Source organism: Apostichopus japonicus, chromosome 5, assembly GCF_037975245.1.
Source record: "Apostichopus japonicus isolate 1M-3 chromosome 5, ASM3797524v1, whole genome shotgun sequence".
In the NCBI taxonomy this organism is placed as follows: Eukaryota; Metazoa; Echinodermata; class Holothuroidea; order Aspidochirotida; family Stichopodidae; genus Apostichopus; species Apostichopus japonicus.
This window is the reverse complement of record NC_092565.1, coordinates 6,898,961-6,924,898: the sequence shown is the minus strand read 5'-3', so window position 1 is coordinate 6,924,898 and position 25,938 is coordinate 6,898,961. Positions and strand designations below refer to the sequence as shown.

The 25,938-nt window shown below is 38.1% G+C and overlaps 1 protein-coding gene across 9 annotated transcripts in view; it reads right to left on the bottom strand.

Annotated features, from left to right (window-relative positions):
• The window catches only part of LOC139967455 (regulator of G-protein signaling 12-like), an 87,742-nt gene that overhangs the window by 59,381 nt on the left and 2,423 nt on the right, over nt 1–25,938 (bottom strand). For all 9 annotated transcript variants that reach the window (XM_071971291.1, XM_071971287.1, XM_071971290.1 and 6 more), the window contains exons 2-3: nt 23,698–25,789; nt 2,459–2,584 (exon numbers count right to left, since the gene is read on the bottom strand). In XM_071971291.1, the coding sequence (XP_071827392.1) occupies nt 2,459–2,584; nt 23,698–25,776 (2,205 nt within the window). In that variant the 5' untranslated portion in view covers nt 25,777–25,789. The remainder of the gene's footprint in view (nt 1–2,458; nt 2,585–23,697; nt 25,790–25,938) is intronic.

Below are 25,938 nucleotides of genomic sequence, written 5' to 3'. Positions count from 1 at the left end.
TCAATGTCTACATATATTGCTTTTGCTTTCTAGATCTAAAATCTTTCTACTCTAAAAAGCCCAAAACATGTCATTATTATGGTGGCAAGGCTAGAACCACAAAAATGTCAGTGTGTGTGTATGTGTGTTATGACTAATGCTCATGCAACTTTAATATATATTCCCCCATAACAAACCAAACAGGAAAACAGATAAATTTATCAAACCTCAACAAATCTGTCCATGCAGGAAGACAAATTTTGATTTTTTTTAATTTTTTTTTTTATGGTGGTTGTCAATTTTGGTCGGTTATCTTCTAAACCTATCTGTGTCAATAGCCTTCTTTATGCAATATTAAGCTTGATGTAAGAAAGGAAGCCGACCAGGGTGAGGATGGAGAAGGAAGTGAAAGTGGACGAAGAGGACAATAGTGAGGAGAAGCAGGGCTGGTGAGGGCTAAATAATCTGATTCTTATCATGGCTGTCCCTACCCTCTCCTCACCAAAAGTCCAAACCGTCTCTAAACCCATGGTAAAAAATCAAAGAGTTCAATTAATAACTCCCTAAAATAATGACTTGCACAGACGCAACAAACTATGATATTTGAAAAGATATTTTAACAATATGACTTCTTCCTCAAAAGGTCATCCTCGCACTGTTAACATTATTGACAGACTTGATTACGATACAGGAAAGTATTTCAAATATCCAGTAATCTGCTTAAATCGAATGATCTTTCCATTTTGCCATTTCAAACTCCATCACGATGCATTTCTTCGCCCTCTTCTTATACCTTTTCACCCGAATTAAACACTATTAACCAACCCCCGTAGCAATCTGTCCGATACACTGTGCACACACACCTGAGTAATGATAAGTACATCCCCCATCGCCTTTAAATTCAATCCCCGCTATACTTCTTCACATTACAAAGCGGCCTTTATTTGTGTCCTTCTGTTAATTCATTGTCACATACCAGAATTGCTACTACACAATTAGAAACAACTTCTTCCTTTTCCCTCCCGTCTTCTTCTTGTTACAAGACCTACCAAATTCCGATACTTCTGTGACATCACTCTGGCTGTATTCTCATTCAAATTCCTTCGGTTGGATATTGATTTTATATCCCCCCCTTCGGACAGATAAACCAACACCATTGTCACCTCACAATACCTCCTAAGCCTATTTCGTGAAACAAGTGGTGTCAGCTCAGCGAGCAGTGGTTACAGGAGGCCTCCTGTTATTAACAAATTGTTTGATCACAATACGAGTGGGGCTGGTTTGATTTCTGTTAAGCTTCTCCGTGGGCATGAATCAATTTGTCTTGTACCGTTTCACAAAGGCCAAAAAAAAAAAAAAAGAAGGGGGGAAAAGAGAAAACGGCCGAGCTGACCAAAAGAAACTGTGATACCCCTTTCGGTGTATTTGAGCCTGATAAGCAGGTTTAGATCATTACTGGTCGTAATGATTATTGACGGTGCTTCGGCTATTATGTTCGTTGGCTTCTATAATTAAAGATCCGTTTTTATCCCTGTGAATGCTTTTACGAGGGACCAGGAAATGGTCCACAGCTCCAAGAGAGTTCAACGGATGGGAACGACACCAATGCACTGCTTATGTGGAATAGGTAAAAAGCTGGGATTCCAACCATCTGAGTCAGGATTGGTTCCCAAATTAATTACTCCTTTGCTACTGGAGTAGGGTGGAGGAGGGAGGAGGAGGGGGAGGAGGGCTAGGGCAGGTGGGGCAGGAGGAAGGTGAAGCACTCGGCAGAAACAATATAATTTGAACTTTGAGCTTTTCACATAGAGTCACCCGTATGGCATAAATCAAATTAAAAGGGGGAAGGGGTTCGGGAAGGACATTGGTCTCTTTCCTTATTTATCGGTAAGGGATATCAAAGAGTATCAGTAGCAGTGTGTACTATAACAGGTAGAAAACCCCTTTCAGAAGGCACCCCGAAGGCACCATGGTCGTGCAAAAAAACCCAAACTGATCGATTCTCAGCTACTGGATACATGCGTTGGCCCCTTATATCAGAACTAGCTGTGACCATGAAAATGTACATGGCAATGGCTTGTCTACATTTAGTATCATGATTCTAACAATGACACTAATAAAAAAAACCACAAAAAAAACTCTTTTGCTCTTTCCAATACCCACCCCCTCCCCACATCCTTCTGCTACTCTCATCTGTTGTCAACATATTATTATAGTGTAACTCCCTTAAATAATTCTTTCAACTGCTACTTGGTCATTGAAGTATATAACTCCCTTAACATATATATTCTTGCTTTCATAAAACCGACACATTTGTTACATTTCTTCCGGTGGCTATGAAAGGGATGGTGACAGCACGAATTCTGTCAGCTGATGATACAAAACGCACCTGATAGGGTTCGTTTACTCTACCACCCAAATCATCAACATTCTCCACACCCATGCAACCCCCCCCCCCCCTCTAACAGACTTGACTTACGTTTCTGTTCTGACTGTGAAATGCCTGCTTCTTAGCCTGAGCTCTCCTGAGTGCGTTCCGTTTAGCGGCTTGCTGAGCTGAGCTGTAATCCGAGCAGTCGCTTCCACGCCTGAGATTTGCCATTCCCTGCATATCCAAACAAAGAAAGAATGAACAAAAAAGTATAGAAAATTGAGGAGACATAAGTCCACAGTATATATAGTCTGTATGTAAATATATACAAACCAATGTCAAATGAGTGTAAATTTGATTTCGGTTACACAATACAATAGATGAAAGTCAAGTAAAATAATGCAAGTTTACACAAGTTTATATATGCTGTACTTCTCTTGTCACAGTGCTTACAGGGCTTAAATATATTATGCAATGGATATTCACGAATTCATAATAAATATTTTCATAATTATATTTATGTACTTTATCTTTATGAAGATCATACGGTCACAAGAGAGGATCTGGTGTATGCATACATTACTCCCCTCCCTCCTGTCCCACACCCCTCCCCAGACCCAACCGATTACTGGAACTGTATTTGTGATTAATACGATATACAGTATCTACACAGTGCTATTACCAAACAGAACAGCAGCAGAATCAAATTATGTTAAACAGTGTCTGTCTTAATTTGTGCCAATTAGTTAAAAAGCATGCCATTACAGATTTTGCAATTCGCCGATATGGATACTATTAAACAGTAAGCTGCACACAGTATAGCCTGGAGATAGGCAATTACTTTGGTTTGACACTGTTACGGAACTCTTTTTGAATGCATATATTCGACATCTTTGAACAACAGTACTTAGGGGCACACGACAAGTCTAGAGTCATGGGATGGGGACTGAAAAAGGAAGGAAGGGGGATCGAGGGAGGGGAAGAGGATAGGAGTGGAGAGAGAGGGGGGAGAGAGAGAGAGAAAAAGGGAGAGGGGGTGATGAGGAGGAATTTGATGTGTTTTAAGAATGGTTATAGGTTTGTTGTTCCTGTTATCCATTATTATGAGCTATGAAACCCTGCACCTAGCCAGTCTTCTTGACATGACAAAATATGACATTCTATCAAAAATGAACATCATTTTTTAATTAACTCTTCGCATTGACATGATAAAAACCCAACCTTCATGCACCCTACATGGTTTCCTTCATCAATGGCAAATAGAAATCATAAAATATCTACTAACATCGTGCGACAAAGACAACTCCTTTATCAGAATCAAAATGACGCCATGCATCTCTCCAACTGTCTTGACTTGGCTAACTAGAGCAGGTCCTTTTTAACACATGAAAGATGAAACACAACACAAAATATCTTCAAAAAAACCCAACCAAAAAGAACATTAACTGCCAATGTGGTGACTTCACTGAACCCAACCTGAACCTGCTATCCCATTCGTCATATATCCATGCACACCCAAGAAAAAATGTAGGGTTACTTCATTGTTTACCATCGTTGACCTATTGTAAGCCACATTTCACCCTCCCTTTTGTCCCTGGATAAAGGAGAACTTTTTTTTTGATAAACAGAAGTTCAAATACACTATACACAGAAGTTGGCAATGTTAGAATTTGAAGAGATTCCAATTTCCAACAGGTCATCTCTGAGGGATAGTTATTTTTCCAACTCATTAGGACCTTACAAAAGCATTCACAAGAAGGAAGAAAAAGATAAGACTATAAACCAATGATAGCAATATTGAAGCCTGACACTCTTTAATATGTCCCCTACCTGCCATAACTACAGTACAGAACAACCATCATGCAAAAAGGAGACTGTAATTTGACCAGGAATGTAAAACTCATAAAAATATGAAAAAAAAACTTTTTCTTCCCAACAGGCTTTTGTTTTCTGTTTCAGTTATAGTTCAACGCAAGGTGTCATAGGGTCTCTCAATAGCTGCCCTAAAATTCTAAAAAAAAAAAAAAAAAAATGTAGGCAGAGGCATTATATTTCAACAGCTCTGTGAGTGTGTGAAAATATGCAGTGGGGGTGCATCCAAACAGAAGATCTCTCCAAAGCCCTTTCAAAACAGTGTGAAATAAGGTAGCAGGTAGCAGGCCACACATTCCACCCGCTTGCAAGCGACTGACTCTGACTTTTGATTGTGGGGCTAAAAGCAACAAGGTTTATTGTTTGCAACTCTGGTGATGTGAAAGCAGGTTTCTACCACTGTGTACCTATGAGAGGTACTGCAGTGTTTGTCACCTGTACTACAGTAGGTGTGTTTCTCACTGCGGTTGATAACTTCAATACTAGAGTGATGGTTATATACAAAACCCTGAGGTTTCTCTCTTTCTTCTCAGATCTTAATAAGTTCTCTCAGCTGTGCCCAAAAGGCTTTTGTTAGATTTATACCAATCTGACCAGACTGGAAGTAGTACAGTAGCTGGGTAATATCATTAGTAGTGCTCTGACAGCTTCAGGGGTTAGCAGAAAATACTGACGTGAAACACCAAAAATATGTCAATAAAGAATCGGAATTGACAGAATTAGTGATACATGACTCAGAGAGGAGGTTTGTCAAATGTACCCCCAGTGACATGTTGTAAGGAATGTGCAGTGAGAACAAAAGCTTGCTACATTCAGATTATAAGTAGTATTGGCATAGGTTGTGTTAACAAAGACATTACACAAAGAACAGCTCTGGAGAGTCCCTTAAAGGTATGCTGCATTGGCCCCAAATATGCTAGATATTCAAATATGGTCACCTTTGGTCAAAACTCTTAATAGACTTTCTTTATGACAACCTTTGAGGAAATTTTCCTAACTGGGACATTCAGTTATCTTGTGTGTTCCTTAAAAATGTCTGAGAACAATATGGAGAGTAAAGACCTCCAGAAAAAGTACTTTTTGAAAACTTCTGGCAATTATAGCGTGCTATAATTTGGGGCCTATACTGACTACCTTTCAATGTGTGGTATGCAGTATTGGTACATCCTACTATACCACACACTTGGATCCATCATTATTTAAGGAGAGCATTATTTAAAGAACAGTGTGTCAATTTCTTCATTTTTACAGAAGAAAGACAATGAATAAGAAAGGGTCTGACATTGACTGAATTAAATCTCCCTCTGTCTGGTAACAGCCCGCAATGTACAGTAGAGGTAACTACTAAATTTACTCCCCCATTCCTGCCAACTCTCACAGCTTTACATGCATCGTCATTTTACAGTGGGGTATCTCAAACAATCAAGCGTAGAAATATTAAACAGGTAAACCAAACTAAAGCCGATTTACATGGACTTGATATTTACAACTGTTTCTTAAAATTCACGAGCCATTGCTGCACAAGTGTGATATGTATTAATCGCAACCATCGTAGGCATTATTCCTTACAGTGTAGTTTAGTATCTGGGTACACAGCTTCTGTTAAACTGGAATATAGTACCCAATTCCATCAGCTTGCTTCAACATTGTACTCTTGACCAAATCTGAATCTTGAACAGATTTTTTTTCAAATTTGAAATTTCTGAAAAACTTACATGTATAGGAATTACCCCAATTTTTAGTGGATAAGCAGTTTGCTAACAGTTCTGTTTATTTTAAAATTGTAAACAAGTTGGAAAGCTTTTGTAAAAACTTTAATGTACTTTTAACTTGTACGCCGATAAATTAAACGAAAGTGAAAATGTGTGTAGTGCCATGTCATTTCCAGGGTTAACTGAGTGGGTTTATTAATTGTTTACTTATTCATCAATGAAGTATCTAGTAGCTTAGTCTATTGTACTGTCAATTGCAGGCTCTAATATTCTTGAGTACAAGTACTTAACGCTGGAGAGGTCTATGGTCAAAAATTGCCAGAACTTTACTTCCCAAATTATGCAAAGAGTTTGCATTTTAACTGTGGCTCCGATCTCCTCCTTCTTTTCGTACCAAACATTGTACTTTTACATACTCGCAGACAGTAGAAGATGTACTTAAGCGATGTTGGAAGATTCATGACCTAGGCTCACAGCATTATAACTTGTATATGTACACTTTACATATAAGAGACATGACCTCCGCTAACAGTAATGTTGTATAGAACCTGCCCTCAGCTCACAGCATGTCAGTAATGCAGGCTGATGGATAATCAGTTTTACTTGTCATGTTGAATTTACATCAAGACTAAGAACTCATTAACTGTTTCACCATGAAAGAAATTAAAGTTTTTAAAGACAAAAGAACACTGTTGACTCATCTCCACATATATATATATATATATATATATACTGCAGCTATGACTCATTTTCAGAACTTAAGGCTATATAGGATTATGTCAGGGGGGGGGTGGGGGATGGCAATATTTTAAGGTAAACAATTTTTTATTCTTCAGACGATAACATATTTAGTGAGTGGGCAATGGTTGTGTGAGGTTAAAGGTAAGTGAGGAACACTGCCTAAGCAAATGTGAATGTGAAATAATATTCTTATCATATTGGCAATATTTAATATTCCATCTGGACCTAATTCTGACTTAATCTGAAGCCTTAATTAATTTAGCCCAGATAGTAAAACAAACCTGGACAGTTCTTTCTATATGTGTACACTGTAACTAGACACTTTGGGTGGTAGAATGAGGAAGAGGCAGATTGACCTGAGGTGAGCGCAGGCATCATGGGAGATCAGGGTCAAAGGTCACCTGGTCACTCTAGACATAGAAACATGAAGGGGGCTGATGTTGCGAGGAGAAAGGTAATTGAGGAAGTGAACTCAAATTCAGCTTATGTTTCGTGGTCAGTGTGAAGGGCACACATTTCAAAATGGCCAGTACTCTCAACTTGGTGTAATGATAATTAAACAGTAGTGCAGCAGAGACAGGTGTAGGGTACATTAAGTTACGCATGTAGTACAGAGAAGTGTGTATCACACGGATAATTGTTAACGAACTTGCAAAACGTCTCTATGATTGATACACAAATTCTATAACAATATAGGCCTACATCTTATAGATACCATACCTTACAGTAACGCCAATGAGCACTGCCCTGACATCAATAATAATACTGTAAGTTATGGGCTACTGTGCACAGTTAGCTTAGAATGCAAAACATACTAATGAGTACAACTACTAAAACTTAACCAACTTGAAGAGCAACATTTTCAATTGATAAAATAATTCTAGGCCTATTTAAAAGGCAACCAGAACAGATTACAGTGTGTGCACACCATAGTGTACCAGCTGTGCAATACCTTTCCGTGGTCCATTAAAAAACTGCTGGATACAATGTTCAGCTACAGGTATATTCTTTTCAGATCGCTCTTTTATGGCCTGTTTCTAAAATTCTTGTGAGGCTAGCCAGCAGAACTTCCATTCAAATCACTTTCACTTAGTCTGATTTCAGCACGCAGATCATAAACAGGGAAAGTTTTTATCCAGTATCGTATCGCAAAACGCTAAACAAAATGGCCGAGTTGCTATGCCAGTGTAAAGATGTATAGCAGTTTTCTACACAGGATTACAAAGAGAGGAAAACTCCAGAGCCTTCAAACATTGCTACACAAGATTTGAACACATAAATTATTCCCTGAATAACTGTTGAAAAGATGCCTCATCTGCTTACATGCTATGAAATTTGAAGTAACTTTTTGTTTGTTTATCACAGACGCTCGTAAAGTTATAAAATTGCAATTTCTAATACATGTACGTTTGCCAATGCATTTGTATTGCATGGTGTACATGTACAGGACAGATACCTCCAGAAGACCAAACCTACAGTATGATGCAGATATGCATATATAAATATATATATTGTTACATCAAAACAGACCCTCATAAATCAAGGAAACTGAAATCAAGTTTAGCATCATCAATATCAATCCATCGGATATGTGCCTGGTAATGTAGACTTTAAAATGCCAGGGTACTAGCCTTGATCGTTACTGAATGTGCATAGCAACCGTTTTTAGATTGATAATTAAACTGCATGTTGATTAAAAGGTAACTTATCAGTTACCAATAAATGTCATATGAGGGTACAGTAATTACCTCCTTCCCCCTCCCCAACCAAGGGAGCAAGTGGGACGGGAGCGAGAAGATCTCCTAGAAGTGGGATCTGTAGGGAATGATGTGCTACAAATGTCTTCACTGTGTATATAAGTTACTGTAAAGTAGACGGGTAGGTGCTTATATACATGTAGATTCAAGATAGGTATGAGAACATGAGCACAATAAATGTAAGTATACTAATAGCCGACATCATTAATGTAATGGTTTACACTGAATATTCCAATCCATTCTGGGAGCTAATTACCAATTTCGTCATGAATAAATGTCTTCGTGTGGGAGAGAGATGAGGGCTTGAGTAAGTCTAAAATATCACGTTTACATACAAATTCGACATTGCATGAAGAAATATCGATGGCTTTTCTTTATTCATTACTTTGTTGACTTTTCTCGATACATACACGATTATGGAAAACCATGCAGAATATTTGTGAATGTACATGATGGGTGACTTGACAAATATAACAGGAACCAAAACACATCTGAGCAAACATATGTATAATGATTAATCAGGCCTTAAAATTGGAAGGCTACATATATCACTGGTCAAAATGCCTGGTGGGTTTCCCCAATTGTCATTAGAACATAAAGCACTTTTACAACATAAAGCATTTTTCCGGCATTAGACATTAAGAGCTTGGCCACGGTTGGTTGGTTAACAATCATCGGTCAACACAATGGGCATGATTTCCTTACCTAACATAAGCCCAGTGTACTGCTTTATTATCTGCTAAGATGACTGGGCTGCCCCCATATAGCCGGATGTACAGTAGTAACTGAGGTATGATGGAATTCAGGAAAACAACCAGTACTGGGAACTTATAGTTTTTATAAGCCAACTGTAAAGAGTTTTGAAACACTTACATTTTTCTAGCTAACATGTTTGAAACTTGAGGACCTGATGATGAATGAGACTGGGAGAGAAACCATATTTTTATGCAGAAAACACATGTCAAATGTCAAATTTATGTCAACTGTACAAATGTCAGTATAGTAAATCAAAACTTCCAGAGCACTACACAGTCTGTATCCCACTATAAACACCTTGCAGTTCTTAACTTTCACATTATTCCCAGACAAAGACAAATGGTTAAAAATTTGTAATTTCCATGCAAAAGTAATAATGTACTGCATACCTCAGTAAAAGGCAAATGCAGCACATGTAAGCAGGAAGACAGTAAAAGATCAAGGTTTGAAAGATTAAAATAAATATGGCAGGTGGCCAGTTTGGTATATCAATCTTCAAAATATATAATTACAAAGATGGCAATGGAAGTGAGAATTCTACTTGAATTTCAAGCTCATCGAATGATCATCAGGTTCGAAGAACATGAAACTCGAGTCGTGATCTCACTTCTTTTGCCACTGCCTATACAAGCTGTTTATACATTGAGCACAAAAACTATAGCAAAAGCTACATATATCTACTATAAGTGGTGATCCACTAATTAAGGAAACAAGTTCACTTTGGCATATATACCTGTACATAATGAGAAGCTTTTCCTTGATAAATGCAATTTTAAAAGTATTGTCACATGTACAGTGAGACTGTAGAGCTCTATACCATGTCAGAAATATACCATGATAGGGTGGGTGCTGTGACACTAGAACCGGATCAGATCCCCTCATGTTATCAGACGATCATCTCTCCATGGGGTAAACTTATATGCATTGATCCGGACACATTTACCCTTGAGTTGTGCAGGATCAGATCCTGACATCGAGATCTGATCAGGATCTAGTGTAAAAGCACCGATAAAATAACACACTTTACCTTTTCACTTTGGTGTTAATTCACGCAATGTATTATTGGTAATTTTACAAAGTCATCCCACAAATAATCACCCCCTCTTTCAACCACACACATCTATATATATAGATAGCAGATACAAAGAACGACCTGAACACAAGATGTGCCAGCGTGGGTTGATTCAGACTGCTCACACATACAGTGTTAATTGTTTAGTAACCACAATAAACTTCTGGAAGTACGTTGGATGTATGGTGCAAAATACAGCAAACTGAAGGTTAAAACTCATTGTCTGAAAGACAATACACCATAAACAAAGTTTTTAAAAACCCAAAGTTAATGAAAAGGGAAAGGCACAGCTATTTGTTAATTTTTCTTTAAATTATAATAATACAGTGGATTTATATAGTGCCAAAACAGAAACAAGAAATAGCTGCTCTACAGTAGGTGCTTAACAAAACAAGTCAATCCCTATCAAATGAACAAGTAAAGAAATGAGTTTTTAGGTAACTCTTAAACGTAGAAAGTTTAGTACAAAAGTCTAAATATGGTCTGTTAAGTGTTTCCACAGATAAGGAGCAAAGTATGCAAACTACATCCACTTCAGTTTTAAAGGAGAAAATGCCGAACGTTGACGTTGAAAGTTTGATGGCCTAGTACAGTGCCTAGCTTGATGAGGTGTCATTTATGAAGCATCTGTACTACAATTACAATGTTACAGTTACCACTCCATAGATTAATTCTTTAGCTTTATAACGATGAAGTGCTGTGAAATATAGGCATTGATGTGTTATAAATATTCATGAGCTACAAAACAAACAATTAATCTAAAGCTGATACATGAATGAAAATTCTAGTTCTGGGTTCCAGCGCAGATTTCAACATGAATGTATGCATAGCCATTGGACAATATGAAGGGAAAAAAATGTGTGATATTATATTAACGACAAATGTTTTACTAGATCTCCAAGCAACAAAGGTACCACACTGTTCCTTTCTGCGTACAATATTCCAACAAAAGTGACGTTTTTTAGATAGTAGATCTACGTCAAACGTCTGGCCAAATCTGGCACTTCCTCTGATGTAAAAAGTAATTCAGGTAATAAATACCACAGGCCAAAACAAGTATCTTTTAGAGAGACCTAAGTATACAAAACTCCAAAAAGAAAACTGTTGAAAGTTGAAACTGTGGAAGGCTACAGTAAGTGACCAGGGCTCTATTTCATAAAAGTTACAATTCCATTACAAAGACAGGAATGAATTCTTCCTAAATTGCTTTATGAAATAGAAAGATAGGAATGTTCCTAAATTTAATAACTATTCTCCTCTTAGGAACAATTATTCTTCCTCAGTTCAAGCAAGGAATATTCCGAACTTTTTATGATTTGGTGTCCTGGTTTATCACCTGTTCCAGAAATGGGTGCAACAACAGTGTAATTGGTGTGGGGAGAGATGTACTGTACATGTATGCATGCACAGAATGAAGTATTCATTTAATATATCAACTTGTGCATAGATATACCACACATCAATTGTACTTATAACATAGACAGAAGATTTACAAGTTTTGTTATTTACTACTTTCAAGACACTAAAATGCTCCATATGTGTACCGGTCTAATGTTTGATGTTTGACTGAGATGTCAAAGGTCAAACAGGTATTATGTAAAATCAAATTCTATTCTAGAAAGGTGAGAACTATTAAAGAGTATACTGTATTCCATTACACTGAGTTTGCTGCCCCATAAAATAAATGACCTTTATAGGCTATTAAGATTCATGACATGAATTTAACCACCCCTACCTATAAATTTCACTTACACGACCATCCTCGTTTGATAGGACTTTCGTCTTTGATACTACCCTAATGCAGTCCCCAGCTATAAACACATCAAACCTTTATTTGCACAGTCCACTTAACATAAGGTTTCAGTTAATATTCCACCATTGATTATGGCAACCGATTCTCAAAATCGTATAAAATGTATTTTACTCGTTAGCCAGATGTAACACATTTTATAGCTGAAGTCGTTAATAATGTCATTGTTTTTAATAGATTGCTGTCTCTTTCTCTCTCTTTCACCTATTTGCAAACCTGCTTGTATCTCCTTTGAAGAACTCGTCACATTGTCTACTAATTAACACCGATTTTATGAGACGTACTGTAAAGTGCTCAACGAGTAATTAACAGTTCTATATAGCAGAGTAGAAATGCTTGTCCAGAGCTGAATGCATGCTAGTGATAAGTCCATTGGTCTGGTGTTGTGCAAATTGCAAAAAACAGTGTCATTTTTACTTTTCATCAAACCTTAAAAAACAAGTCCTACCTTTTGTGAAACATCTTTCACAGAAACTGAAATTAAAGTATACTGTATGTACCACAATGTGCAGTCATATTCTAGAAAGGGGAGGGGGAAAGTATAAGAAGGACTATTACTATATTTTGTAGACCATGGTAGAAGATGGAATTTGTGCTATATTTAATAGAGAAGAGAATAGAGATCATGGGTAAGAAAGAGGCAGGGGGTGCAGGAGATCTTCATTCTCAGATCTGGTTTAGATACCAACCAACACGACACATGTAATCTTCCGAATGACAGAGCTGTAGGTTTACTGATCAAGTGTAAACAGTGTGAAAGGACTGATATTAATTACAAACGTGTCAACTTTAAACCACATCAGTACAGTAGTCACTTAAGTCGGTAGAATGAGGAGACTAGAGATGACCAGCCACCACAGTGGGTAGTCAGTGTTTTAAAGAGGTTACTACAGTACAGGTAACACTAGTACAGACATGGTAGAGGGAAGGGTGCAGTTGTTGTACGGAGACAGGTAAGGGTGGTAGCAAAGCAAATTCGAAAGCTGTTCTCAAAAGCTGATCAGGTGTTTGTATTTAAAGTGAGATATACATACAGCATGAGACATCTCATAACATGGTGCATGGTATGTGTTTAAGTTCTTCCCTTAGTGCTCTGCATTGAGAACATCTTTGGGTTTAGCGGAAATTCAGCTTGGCATCATTGTTGACTTGTTGTTTCAGGATGCTGTTAATTTATAAAAACCTTCTTGACAAAGAACTTGGAAGAAGAATTAAAAATTGAGGTCATCTACAATAACACACATTAATAAACCGGTCGGTGCTGATTTGTGAGGTGCCAGACACTATATGGTACAGGGTATAGCGTGAATGTACAGTAGTATTGTGTAGTATGTATGGCAATAACTCGGAAACTTGAAATAACTTGTAAACCAACACCAGCTGAAGTCCAGCTGACATTATTAGTACAGTTTACCTCTAGTTATTAAGACAAAATAGTTCTATTGCACTTTGGTGTGCAATGTAAGGTGTTACTGTATATATGTACTTTAGCAACAGACTACTGTAAATAATTATAATCTCAAATCTGTATATACAGGACAGTAGCCATAGAAACAATAAAAAAAAACATAAAACATTAAAAACATAAGATTCTCAAGTTACATTTTTCAAGAATTCGGGAACCCCACTTAGGTCTAGCATTTCACTAAATTAGCTTCTTGCTAAGAGATACTTGAAAGTACTTGCAAAAATGAATTAACTCAAGTTCTCACTAGCAACTTTTTTCTAAATTTCAGTTTACTTACGTAATAAGTAATACAGGATATCATGTTAAATACTGAAAATCATGGCAATTTAAACTGACTAATTATGAACAGACTTTAACATCCTACAGTGCTTAGGTTCTTATTTTCTACTAGCCGAGCGCGCAAAAAAAAACCTCTCGTACCTTTTAATTTCTTGCTACTGGCAAACGGCAAAAAGCCCAAAACCAAAGTTAACATAAAATTAGCCAGTAAAAGTACAGCCAGAATTTCGAGGCCCGACACTTTGTTTTGTGCAAAAATTTGCATTCGAGATTTAAAGACTTTTGCATTGTTCATCAATATGTATGTTCAGTATCGCCAAACTCATCAATCACTAATGGATGTTGACAATTAAGATGTGCTTTCATGCAATAACTATTTATTCTACCTAGATGTATTTGCAAACATTATATTTGATCACTGTAATATAACAAAGGTGAGTTAATTTCTCTCTAAAGTAGGTCACACAGATACTCAGCTTCAACTGATAGATTGTGTACAGTAGGCCTACTGTACTGTACATATAGCAGTATTATAAATTCACATAAATAGTGTTAAAACTACCTGTATGGCTGAAGCAGATTTTTTTTGTTATTGATTTTTTTCTGCTATATTTGTCAAGTATGTCTAGTATCAATTTTTGGAAGATAACTTAGAACTTTTGGACAATTAAAGGGAAACTTGGTCATCTGAGAAAAAATAAAAACAAAACGTAAAATTTAGTTGTCTACTTAGACAACTACTTAGACTTGTCTACTTAGACAATTACCGACCACAGACAATTAGTCCTGCCTATTGCACAGTTTCAATTCAAATTTTCTAAATTCAATTTTTTCAATTCAATTCAATTCATTTTTTCCAGTATGAATTATAAAAAATTTATAAATAGGATAAATTATATTTACATACGAAAAACTAATAATTAATGATGTAAAGTGATCAGAGAACAGAGACAGACTGAAAGAAAGAAAGAAACTAAAAGAAATAAGAAGGTATGAATATTTAAAATACTTCAAAGGATTATAGCAAAGGATTAAAATCTATGAGTTAAAAGTACAGCACTATGAGTAGAGGAATTTCTATAAAGTGTGATTCGAAAACTTGGGAGTGATTGCAGGATTCCATCAAGTATAATTTGTTTTTAATATCGCACAGTGAAGCTAATTCACAATATAGAGGATGATCTTGTTTAAAGACCTGTATATTTTTACAAAATGGGTATTTTTGCTAAGTCTGACAAAGACAAAGAAAGTTGATAGGTACTCGCTTAATTTGTCCTTTTTTCCCGTTCTTATTTACCATAGATGACAGAAATGCAAAATTAAGACTTGACGTCATATTGCTCATAATTTGGCAAATTACTAACGTCACAATTAATTGATGGGTCACATCATAACTTAATTTATTGCTAAAAGTTTTATGATTCCATCTCAGCAAGAACAAAAATTGCAAAGTTGCTTCCAAAGTCATGCATGCTTGCATAATGAAACTTTACCGACACACAAAGCTAGGTCTTCTAACTTAATTTCGAAGAGAAGACATGTTTCCTCTGTTGATGTTCATTTGCCAGGTATGTAGCACAAAAGTCACCTGCAGGACTGCACTCTTTGTATTAAACGACAAATCCATTCAGTAAGGTATTCTTCTAAAACTTCTGACTGGTAACATACATGTATGCCAAAAATTGAAAGAGGGGGAGGGGATGTTATTTTTGTCCAGGTCTTTGTGTCCATCACAAAGGGAATTGTAAAGTCAATTAAACAGTTAGCCTTTCAAATTGCAAACCGCTAAGCTGTCACATACTGTAGGTAACATGGTTTTACTATGTGAGGCTGGAAGTGTCTTTATCGAGATGAGACAGGTTGAAATGATTCTTCTTTTAAATTGAGTAAAAATGAGTATGTAATATGTTAGAGTAAAATCGTGTTAAACAGAATTTCTTTGCAGGCAACCCCCCCCCCCCCCCCCCCAATAAGTGTGCATAAATTTCTTTATACTTTTTGCAATGGTGGAATAATCACAACACGGATGAGAATGAATCCAGGAAATTTATGTGAAGAAAATACACATTTCAAGACCAAAAATTCATAAACTTGGACAAGTACTTTAGGTAGATTAGAGTGCATTTTATGCTGGCTGTGGAAACAGGTAACAGATGAGGAAAGCCTATAGATTTGAACAATCCAATATCCGTTATAAAAGAAAAATTTTTTCAACCAAAAATAAGAAAGGTATTTAAAAAATAGTGAACCAATTGGGTAATATCTCAGCTAGAGTTAGTAGGGTTGTAAGTTACTTAACTTAATGTTAAATTTAGGAAGGTAGATGGCACTATGATCTGTAGGGGGTCATGTGAGAGCACAACTTGCAAAATCGTTATCAATTGTTGTATTAAAGGCTCTGTAGATTTGGGAGGGTACTGTACATACACGCACGGGGGGGGGGGGAGGGGGGAGGGAGGTGGGTAAGTGACAAATGAAGAAAATTTCACAAACAACTAAACTGGTTTGCAAATTAACAAGCAAGGACACTAATACTCTATACTTCTCTCTAGTCATACTTACAGTATACACTTTCCCATCTGAACAACCCACTACACTGATGAAGTATGTAGCACTGAGTGGTCTTCACATATATTTCAAAACGGGGGAACATCCGGTACAATTCTTTACAACACCGCTTTTTAACAACGGGAGAAGAAGCTTTCGAAGGTCCACGCCCCTTAACTGATATCGGCCGACTAGCTAATTAACCGTCAGATGAAATTTTGTGAAATCAGTTCCGGTACAAGTCTTTACCGAGTCGGGAGCTCGAGAAGATTTGGTGAGCGAGGAGAGACCGGGCTGGAGCCCGGGATGCCGATATTATCGGGCAGAAGGGCTTATAAATGCCACCAGTTCGATACGGTCACATAGATCTATGGTAAAACGTATTGACTAGAGTTGCGACAGATGAGAGTGTATTACAAACTTAGTTAAACTTAGAATTGAGTGAGGTTTTTCTTACCTGGTTTAGAAACACAGTCTGCTCTGTGATGTAACCTTATATTATGTCCACTTTTCCGTGTGTGTATATAAACTTGTTTGACAACCAGCGATAATCCTACAGCTAGTGAAATAAACTGAAACTCTTCTACGGTTTTAACATTGTAAAAAGCTACTTTCTACAACACACAGCAGAGTCACCCCGGATATAAAGAAGAAGAAAATAACCACAACCAACTGTAATGTCTGTATGCTGTACACAACAAGAAAACCGCAATGGAAATACTTTGAATAACTGTCCTATTTTTCTAGATCAATAGACTATATATAGGCTCTTTCTAACATCTATGGGCTACTTTATAACTGCAGTGCTGACAAACATGTAAACACAGTACAATGTGCCACTGGGCATTCAAGAAGAAGGAAGCAAGATGTAGTCTGCATGGCGAAATCACCGTAAAAACACAATAAATCATCGAATAAAAGAAGTTTGACCTAAAGGCAACTTTTCTTTATGTACTGTATATAGTGTCTTGTAAGACTTTTGTGTGCACTGGGAAATATGTAACAGATGTCTATAAAACTTAACCTACTGTAGGTAGCAACTTGATACTATAAACTTTATTGTCAAGGATTGCAGAGAGGTCACTTCTGGAGACAACTGGGAAAAGTAAAACTAGAAAGAAGAGTGAGAACTAACACTTGAGAATTCCCTTCGAAAAAGAGAGACAGTTCCTGAACTTGACAAAACCCAAAACTTTGTAGAGTGTTAGGATATTATTATTAATGTATGAAAATCCAAAAACAAAGTTGTTAAGAAAATATCAAAATGGCAAATAGACAAGGAACAGACTTTTCATTTGTTATTTTCTTTCTTCCTTTTTGCTTTTTTGTTTGTTATTCCTGTCTGTTTTTGGTGATTTACTTGAAAAGTTTCTGATGTCACATTGGGGGAGGGTAGGAGTGGGGGGTTGTAAAGTTGGAACTTACATTGATTGATGAACAAGACCTGCAGTATGTGTTTTATTCAATTTCTGACGAAAATTGGAATCTGCAGCTCAGTACAGCTTTAAGACATATCTACAGTAGTACCATGTAATTCATTATGTGGTTAATAACAATGAGAAGATTCCTTTCTTCTGCAGACAGTTATTTTCAGTTGTCCAATTACTCCAATCCAATTGTAATGTATTTAGTAACTACAACTTAATGAGAAGACCCCAAGTTTTATCGAATCGTTATCGTTCATACGGGATTCACTTCCAGGACGAAAGACTATAAGAAGTACCTCACAGGCATCAATAATTGTTTAATACTTGCTTCATTCTACCAAGAGATTGTACACACAAATTCCAGCCTGAAAAATGGAACTTAAAACTTGACTGCAACACTCAACCGAATTGTCCGAAGAAGCAGTGTGCAGTGACAAATGTTGCATTGGGAAGTACAGTGACACAGTAGAACCATCATTAAACAATACAACAATACCATGTCAGTGAAGGATTTCTGATCTATATGGACCCAATATATATACTGGATCAAGTTTAAAGGTATATTCCTGTGGTTGAAGTTGTTTGAAATTTTCCTCCTGTTTTTTTAAAGTTTTAAGCACAACATCCTTGCTGCAATTCAAAGAATTTGATTTTTTTCAAATTTAGTAACTCTTTTGTATAATGCATCTGGCAACAGTGCAGAATAAATTATCAATGTTGTCACAACAATTCAGCTGAAAAATGATTTTTTTTTTTCTTTTTGAATAAAAGTCTGCAGTGTAATACAATTCTAAATAAAGAGAACCTTGACAGCCATGCAAATATTCACAGATGAAATCAACAAGGAAATTACAATATTTGGAAAGTAAATCTTTTGACGAATATTTGCAGCCATGACATTCACAAACCATCTTTGATGCACTCCTCGGAATGATCAACTCTGGTTCATCCCTGAGCCAAAATAGGTTCCATTCAATCAACAACCATATGTCAGGAGTTTGGAACAAGATATTGAGATGGGGTTTTTTCACCTAACACCACAGTATCCCTTTAAATTCTCCAGGCAGGAACATGAGACAAATATCAGGAGTCAAAACCTCACCATGAAGTTTCAGGACTCCCTGTCCATGCACACACAGCAAACCTCAGAATCCACTGTATGGTATGGCACGGTAGGATTTACCTAATTATTTACCCGAGGCATTCATTCGGAAATTGACATTTTTTTTTTTGGTGTATTACAATGAACAGTGAAGGTCTTATTAAGCCAGATCTGTAAAACTAGATCAATATCTCTTTTCACTATTATTTAACAAACTGCAGTATCTTTTGTTCACCTTTAAAAGCATTCCTGACAGAATGTTTGGAATGTTCCCAGACTTCATCTACTGTATATCTGCACTCAGACTATTATACTGTAGGGAGGAGGCCTTTGTGGGCGCTGGTTTTTCAATTGAAATTACTGTAAAGCTACTGATTAAAACATTTTAACTGAAAAAGCTCCGTAAATGGAATTAACGATACAATCCAGTACACTGTAGATATGGAAAGTATATTCCAGTATGGTAATGTTGGGAGAATATTTATTTGTATAGATATTTACAGTAACTGGTTTTGTATGTTTTCTGTACTACATACAGTAAGTGCCCTGCAGAACAAAAAGGTACAAGTTGACAACACATGATCAAAATGACATCTTACAGTCCAGCTCTGTTTGAAAAATGACTCAAGGGTCCAATAATAAACAATTCCGTCATCCACAGGTCCTCTTCTGCCAGGCATCCCCCTTCACCTCCCTTCCTACATTCCCCAATCCCTCACCAATCCCATATATATTTCTAACTTAAAAAGTTCTGGATTAAATTAATGAAACATCCATGCAACAACAGTAATTTGTTAGGCGCTTCAGTAATGTCCAGACACAAGTAATGTTCAGTACACTACAAAACTTACGTATACATGTACTGTACAGTACAACCCAGAACAGAACAGTACATAGTACTACAGTACCGTACTGCAGTGCAGTACAGTACTACAGTACAGTATGGCATCTAGTAGAGTACAGCACAGTACTACAGTACAGTGCAGTACAGTACGGCATAGCACAGTGAAGTATAGTACTACAGTACCGTACTGCAGTACAGTACAGTACTACAGTACAGTATGGCATAGCATAGCATAGTACAGCACAGTACAGTCAAGTATGGCATTGCACAGTACTACAGCACAGTACAGTCTAGCAGAGTACATTATAGTGCAGTCTAGTACAGTACATTACACTACAATTACTTGTCTACAGTACCTAACAGTAAAACACAAATTTTCTACACTGTACAATATAGGCGGCCTATATGGTAAAGTACAAGTATGGGGATGAGTGCAGTGTAAGTACTACAGGTACAGACTCTAGTATGTTCTGAACCACAGTAAAGTGAACTCTGCGCCCTGAAGAAACCAATTTCAAGTTCAATTGACAACTTAAGGAGGCAACACAGGATCAAGACAACATCAAAAGTTCTGTTTACTTTAAATTGCACTACCAGGTACGTTTCTAGTAAATGATAGATCAAAAAACGGAAAAAATACCATCATTGTGGAACACACCAATTGACGACCTTCTTCACCCACAAACTCTGTTTCATATGTCATTCCCCCTCCCGAACTCCCCCTTCCCCTCCACAAACACTCCTTCCTACCCTGTAACAACCTTTACTCTGAAAGTAGAAAGGAAAAATATTAAGCTCTCATTCCCTGGAAAAGAAAGATGTATTTATCATGATTATCACCCAAAATAATTATGGACAGTAATAAAATTGTGCATTTTGTCAGTGGATCTGTTATACTAACAAATTATGTAGAGCCGGGTGCCAATATCCTTTGTACACTATTTCTTAAAGGGGTAGAGTGGCTTACTACTGCATTCATGTAAGGCTGTTTCTGTGCTGTTCCTTTCGACAGGTTGGCCTCGGTACCTCTCACCAGTGATGATGGTGGTTTCAGGTGAAGACGCGGTGAAGCCAATACATTGTGTCGATCCCACGACCTCTAGGTTGACGATCATACAAACCCTCGCCAAGTAACCAGATTCTCTTGACCTACAGTTATTCAATATTGTTGCACATGTGCAGCGTCGGAGTCCTACCTGGATTGCTCGTTTGCGAAATTGGATACACTTCAAAACAACTTTCTTTCAACTGCACGGTTTGCACGGTGGGATGCCGTCATGCACCTTCCTCAGCAAGTGGTCAGAGGGCTGAGGTCCACTTTTGTTGGTGGGATGGGGATGTTAAACTGCAGGGGCCGGGAGCAGGAATGGGTCAGACAATTACACCCAGTGCTGCTTAGATATTCTTTAAAACACTTATCAAAAGAGAATTGGCTTTGATATATTATACACCGGTGCTCATCCATTTTCATCACTTGTATTTCAGTAGACCTGATTTCAACGAGAGTTTGTCGGCTTCTTAAAGCCTAGGGATTCACTCAACTAAGGATGATGACTGCATTTATAAACTAAATGGCCCACAATATCACATATGATATCACAGTAATACTTGAAAATATCTAGTCCTAGGTAATAGTACTAACGTACAGTAGAGTGATTGGTTGCAATAATCAGCTATGTCCCTTTAATGAGAGACAATGTCCATGGAGTGTGTCATCATTCACTTTGACAATGCCAGTCGATATTGATTTCCTTTCGTCCACAGCAAGTATTCGGATGGAAGCTTGGCATGCATGCACAGGTACTGGGCTGCATGTATTGAGCTGGAATATTATATAACACTAAACAGGCACACAGAAAAAAACAGACAAACCAGAAACCATGCCCTACTTCAATGCATTGTGGGTAAATTACTGTAATGTTGAATCCCCAAGAGGCACAAGAAGGGAATTTATGGGTAACTTTCACAAGCCCAGAAAATAATAATAATCAGGCAAAACATTTAGTGAAATAAATATTGGATGACACAACAATGGCCTACTCTAGCAGGAGTTTGTGGGAAGTTTGGTTGGAATACATGGTCAGAAGGAAATATTTTGCCAAAGTTTGTGGCTTTGAAGTTAAAAAAGTTAAAAAGGTTTCAAGGTTTACAGTCTTGTATCAGGGTAAGGCCTTCTCACACCCACATACCCAAGTGTGCACATTTCAGACAATCACTTTGTGAACATATAAAATATCCCAAAACTGATGTCTGGAATTTTCAAATCAAGCAAAAAAATACAGTTAGTATTTTACAGAAATTAGTATCAAACTGAGCAGGTGTATCTTACTGGGAAAAGGTACAATATATGTACACAGGTTCATACTCAAGACTACTGTAGTAATGAATGACAACCCAGATGTAGTGAGTGTACATTGCTACAGTATATGAGTGATATACAAGGTTACATTGTAATAGAAAGATAGAAACATATTTGTAACATTGGCTAACAAACAACCTGGCTTAAAAATCATACTGCCCATGAAGTAAATGTTGCTTTTAAAACCATCCCCAAACATTCAAACTGCGCAATAACTTAAAATGTGCATAATCCATATTGTTTTTTGTTTTTGTTTTTTTAAATTAATAGACTGATGGTTGTTGTAATAATAACCACCTGAAACTTGCTGGAAAAGTTTCAAAAGACACAAAAAGTAGTGAAGAATAAATAAACTTGTATATAATTTATGTCAACTTCAATTGTAACGTACAGTGGGCAGTCCCTCAATATGATCCCCTATGTACAACATAAACTCCTTTAACAGTCACGGCATTCACAGTAATGTGTCATCAATTTTAATCTACATGCCAGTCAAAATTAATTTCCTTCCAACCTACCGAAGAAAGTGTTTTTTCTCCTTCTAAATCTGTACCAAAGCATGTTTTTTTTATATTTTTTTTTTTATAGTGAACTACAACTGATAAATCTTCCTTAAGAAACCTAACCAAATGACACTGAAGGCTGAAATCTGAACCAAATAGAAATACTTTAAAATTTGGAGAAAATTCAGTAAATCATTTTTCAATGAAAATAGAGATCTAGGCCACCATGGTTTGCACTTTTCACCAGTTACTTCAAATATATAACAAAGAATCTGCCATTTGGGACCTTTCAATACAGCTGTGTAAAGTACTTGTTGCAATGACCCTACAAAAAGCCAACCATTGAGTAAGCATAAAGTATTACCCCTGGATTGCCTTACCTTCAAACAAAATAACTGTATAGATTGTAAGAGCTCTGTAGATATAACAACAATGGCTTTTCATAGTGACAACTGTGTGCATAGTAGTAATATCATATGCAACAAAGTGATCCATAATTCAATTCTAATTTCAACTAATTTGAGAAATTTATGTTTCCTTGCTGGATGCACAGTTAAAAATTTAACAGCTACAGTACAGAACGGAATTAGTGCTTAAGTATATATATTGTCAGTATACAATATACTATTTATATATATCCATCATTTTAAAGGCAAGAAATATGTCCCCAAATCCAAATTTTAGTCTTGGATTGAAATTGAAGCAATAAATTCATGCTACACACGTATAGCACTATTTAACACAAAAACACACACTGAAGGATTGCTATTAAAGTAACATGCATAATACCGGGTGTACACACTGTTCATAATTAATATGACTGCTTTTGAGCAAATTTTATTAAAATTACAGAGCTATTATTATGCTGGACATATCAAGTTAAATCTTGAATTTAACGTGGTCAAATCGCCAATATCTTAATTTATTAAATTTTTCTTGTCCATTCTTCACAGTTGTTTGATATCATACAGTAACAAATTAACAATTAAAAGCAATAACAAAATCATAAGAAAAAACATTACAAAAACTATGAATTGTTTCATGTTTAATCGTTTTAATATTTAATAATAATGTTGGTTAAACTTTCAAGAGACTCACCTGACTGTAAGGCGGCTGTAGATAAGGCTGCTGGTACTGTACAGTGGGCTGGCTAACGTAATTCCGATGACCGGCGGAACTCCCATACGGGTCCATTCCATTGAAATTTTCGGGTAAACTGTTGGGATGAACGTCACTGCCGTTTTCCCAGCTGGGATCGTGAGACACGTGACGCAACGGAAGTCTACGGACGTCTCTCTGGGTGGTCGGGAGCGTGGAAGACTGGGCCATTTCAAAGATGTTGACGCTGCCGGACCTGAGGGTGGGGGCGACGGCATGGGACGGTCGAGATGAGGGTACCTGCACCGGGTCAGGTCGGGCGCGAGGAGTCAGCTTATCTTCCAGGTTAACTCTACCGACGTGGTTGGCCTTCGGGGATGACATTTCAGACTGGTGGTGGGATGTCAACTCTGACCGAGCAAAGTTCACGTAGTGGGAGTTGTGATTGGAGGGTCTGCCGGGGTGGCCCGGGTTGTGACCGGCGGTAAGCGAGCGGTTGGCCCTCTGGTTACGGATGTGAGATGCGACGTCCAGGATCTGGTCGGAGCCGTTGGCGTGCACCCCGTCCCGACCCCCGTTGCCGAATCCGCTGTCGCTGTTGCTGCTGCCGCTGTTACTCCTGCGGGAGACGCCGACGTACGGCGCCTGTCCGTAGAAGTCACCAAAGTGGGAGTTATCCTGCCTGTCCTGATAAAACTGAGATACGTGATGCAGGACGACACGGGAGGAAGACGGGTACTCGGCGCAGGTGTGGTTCTCCAGGCTGGGCGTACAGTCTAAGCCAAACTGCAGGGAAATCTCTTCGTGCATTTGATGGGAACTCAACTCGGGGTCTATAATGAATACGTGGCACGCGCTGCCTATGGGTTCCTCATCGTCGAGGACCGGAGTCTGACCGACTGCAGCATTCTGGACGGTCACCACTCCGAAGCAGCGCTTATCGTCCGGGCAGATACCACTGAATACGATTTTGTTCGCTGGGTACATGACCGTCACTTGACTGCTGGCGTTCAGTAACCTGATCCCTGATGGATCAATGTTCATAACCATTAAGGAGTGGATCCTCTGCTCCACCCTCAGCCTCCTGACGCAGCCTCTGATAGCTTGCAAGCTAGCCGTCGGTAAATTAGCAGCAGCAGGGATGTCCACAGACCCTAGATATCCTATGACTACGGTGACCATGTGGGAGTTCGTCTCCTCAAGTTCTTCTGCTTTGACAGACTTCTTGAGGTCTGTTCTTACCATCGAAGGGTAAGCAATGTTATTGAGTTCGTATGGAGTCAGTGGTCTTGTGTCAATCTCCTCCTCCTCTTCGTCTTCTTCATCGTAAGGATCTTCCTTCACGTAGTAACTCCTCTGGGCGACGACGGGTGTCGCCCTCTGACGATGATCTCTTTGTCTCCTCTTAGGTTTGTTCGCACGATTAACGTGCTCCAATTTTTGACCGTTCCAGTAGCTATCCTCGTAGGCCCTGGCATTACTTCCAGCGTTCATCTGGTCTGTGCGGTTGTAAGGGCTCAAGTGCCCCGGAGCAAACTTGTCCTGGTCGTCGACCCTGGAATTAAACCCGTTCGTGCCACCGCCGTTGTAATACATTTGCTGCGTGTAATGAGCCTTCCTGCTTGGGTGTCCCTGGAAGAGAGCTCCGTTGTTGAGCTCCTCCAGAACCATCTGTGTCCGTTGCATGCCCGGAGTAGAGCTCCTCGCTCGGGGGAAAGAGCCGCTCTGTCTCGGATAACGGCCGTCGTAATAATCATCTTCGTCAGACAGATCCTCCGCAGCCATGTCGGCGACCGTGAGTCGTAAAACTCCCGTCGTCTCGCCGATCAGCTTAATGAACTGCTCGTGATTCAGCCTCGTCACGTTCTCTCCATTAACGGCGATGACGCAATCTCCTGGTTTCAGCATCGCAAATTCAGCAGGACTGTTGGGCATGATGCAGCTGAGCACACAGGGGTGCTGTCCCGCCACAGTGAAGCCGTAGCCATTCCTACCCCTACCGACCTCCACCGTCTTCAGGTTCATGAAGTTGTTAGGGGGCAGCCTCGCCGACGCACTCCTTCTACCCGAAGGGTACATGATCGACAACGATCTGCAAGACAAAAAAAAACAGGACAAAAAAGAAAGACTTTGCAAAGTTATTTGCAAAAAAGGAACTTTTTTTTCTAAAGAAAGAAAAAAAAACATCCCAACATAACCACGTCAAGCAAAAGGGTTAGAGGCCTTAGAAGAACATTCTAC